The sequence below is a fragment of the Trypanosoma theileri genome, assembly GCF_002087225.1.
Source record: "Trypanosoma theileri isolate Edinburgh chromosome Unknown TM35_Tth_47_V1, whole genome shotgun sequence".
Classification (NCBI taxonomy): Eukaryota; Euglenozoa; class Kinetoplastea; order Trypanosomatida; family Trypanosomatidae; genus Trypanosoma; species Trypanosoma theileri.
Window position 1 is genome coordinate 32,991 of NW_021639889.1, and position 1,230 is coordinate 34,220.

The 1,230-nt window shown below is 45.6% G+C and overlaps 1 protein-coding gene across 1 annotated transcript; it reads right to left on the reverse strand.

Annotated features, from left to right (window-relative positions):
* Positions 1–280: 280 nt before the first annotated feature.
* Positions 281–1,204, reverse strand: TM35_000471130 (uncharacterized protein; the record flags this gene model as incomplete). Its single annotated transcript, XM_029030373.1, has 1 exon — positions 281–1,204. One exon carries the CDS (start codon positions 1,202–1,204, stop codon positions 281–283), a length of 924 nt encoding a protein of 307 aa, XP_028878284.1.
* Positions 1,205–1,230: the final 26 nt, after the last annotated feature.

Here is a 1,230-nt window from a genome sequence, read left to right on the forward strand (position 1 = left end):
TCATCATCATCATTACAGTGCAAGCCCAGGTGCACACACAGAGAGAGTCTCCAAGAACACACACACACACACAATGGAGTAGCAATAATAATAATTATAGGATAAACACATAGAGAGCAAAAAAACACAAAAAAAACACATTAACATTAAGAAACAAAAAAAAGAAGAATAGCCCAACAGGTGAATGATTAGTTAGACTGTAGTGTGGATGCAAGCAAAAAAAGAAAAAAAGAAAACAAAGGATGACCTGAGTCACACCATCACACCACCACCACTACAATCAGCACACAAGAATACAGGCCAGTGTAACCACAATCAGTAGTGGTACACGCACCCACACAGAACTGCTGATAATGCTGCTGCTGTCTGCATCACCCTTCTTGTTGTTTGTGAGTTCAGGAGGAAGTGTTGTTGTTGTTGTGGTGGTGGTGGTGGTTGAGGTTGATTCCTCATTAGCTGGGTTATTTGATGACGCACTTCCTTCAGTAGTACTACCATTCTCAACATTTGCATTATTATCACCGGTATTCTCTTGGGTTGAATTGGTGGGAGAAGGAGAAGGTTGTGCTTCGGTACCTTCCACTTCAGCTGCACTTTCATCTGTCGAACTTTTATCCCCGCTTTCCGTTTCAGGTTTACTTACAGGTACAGCAGGACTCTTATCGACAGGTTCAGGTGCAGCAGGGGAAGGAAAAGCTTCAGTTTCTTTTCCAGCCTGAGGACCCTGAGGTTGTTCACCGGGAGTACCAGCGGGACGTGCTTCAGCACTATCTTCACGTGCTACGTTAGAATCAGAATCCCCGGCCTCTGCAGGAACACCTGGACCAATGGAAGCTGAATGTTCGCTATTAGTGTTTACACGATGTTCTTCTGCTTCAGCAGGACCCACTTCCTGCATTGCCTTTGGTGGACAAGATGGCTTGGAATCATCAGGGCAACTGCCTTTGGTGTTAAGATCAACAGGCTTGCAACCATTCTTTTCAGTGGATCCCACACATTCAGCTGGAGGAACTTCGGGTTCACTACTGATACGAGGACACTCTGAACCAGTCGGTTCAGTTTTACATGCATCACCATCACCAGCAGGAATACCTCCAGCACCTACAGAAGGATGCGAATTCATTTGAGACAGTTCAGCAACATCACCCGGTTCTTGTTCTGCCTCACCTGCCACCACACATGCCACGCTTAACAGCACAACCATAAGATACAACAAACGTCGCACGAGTA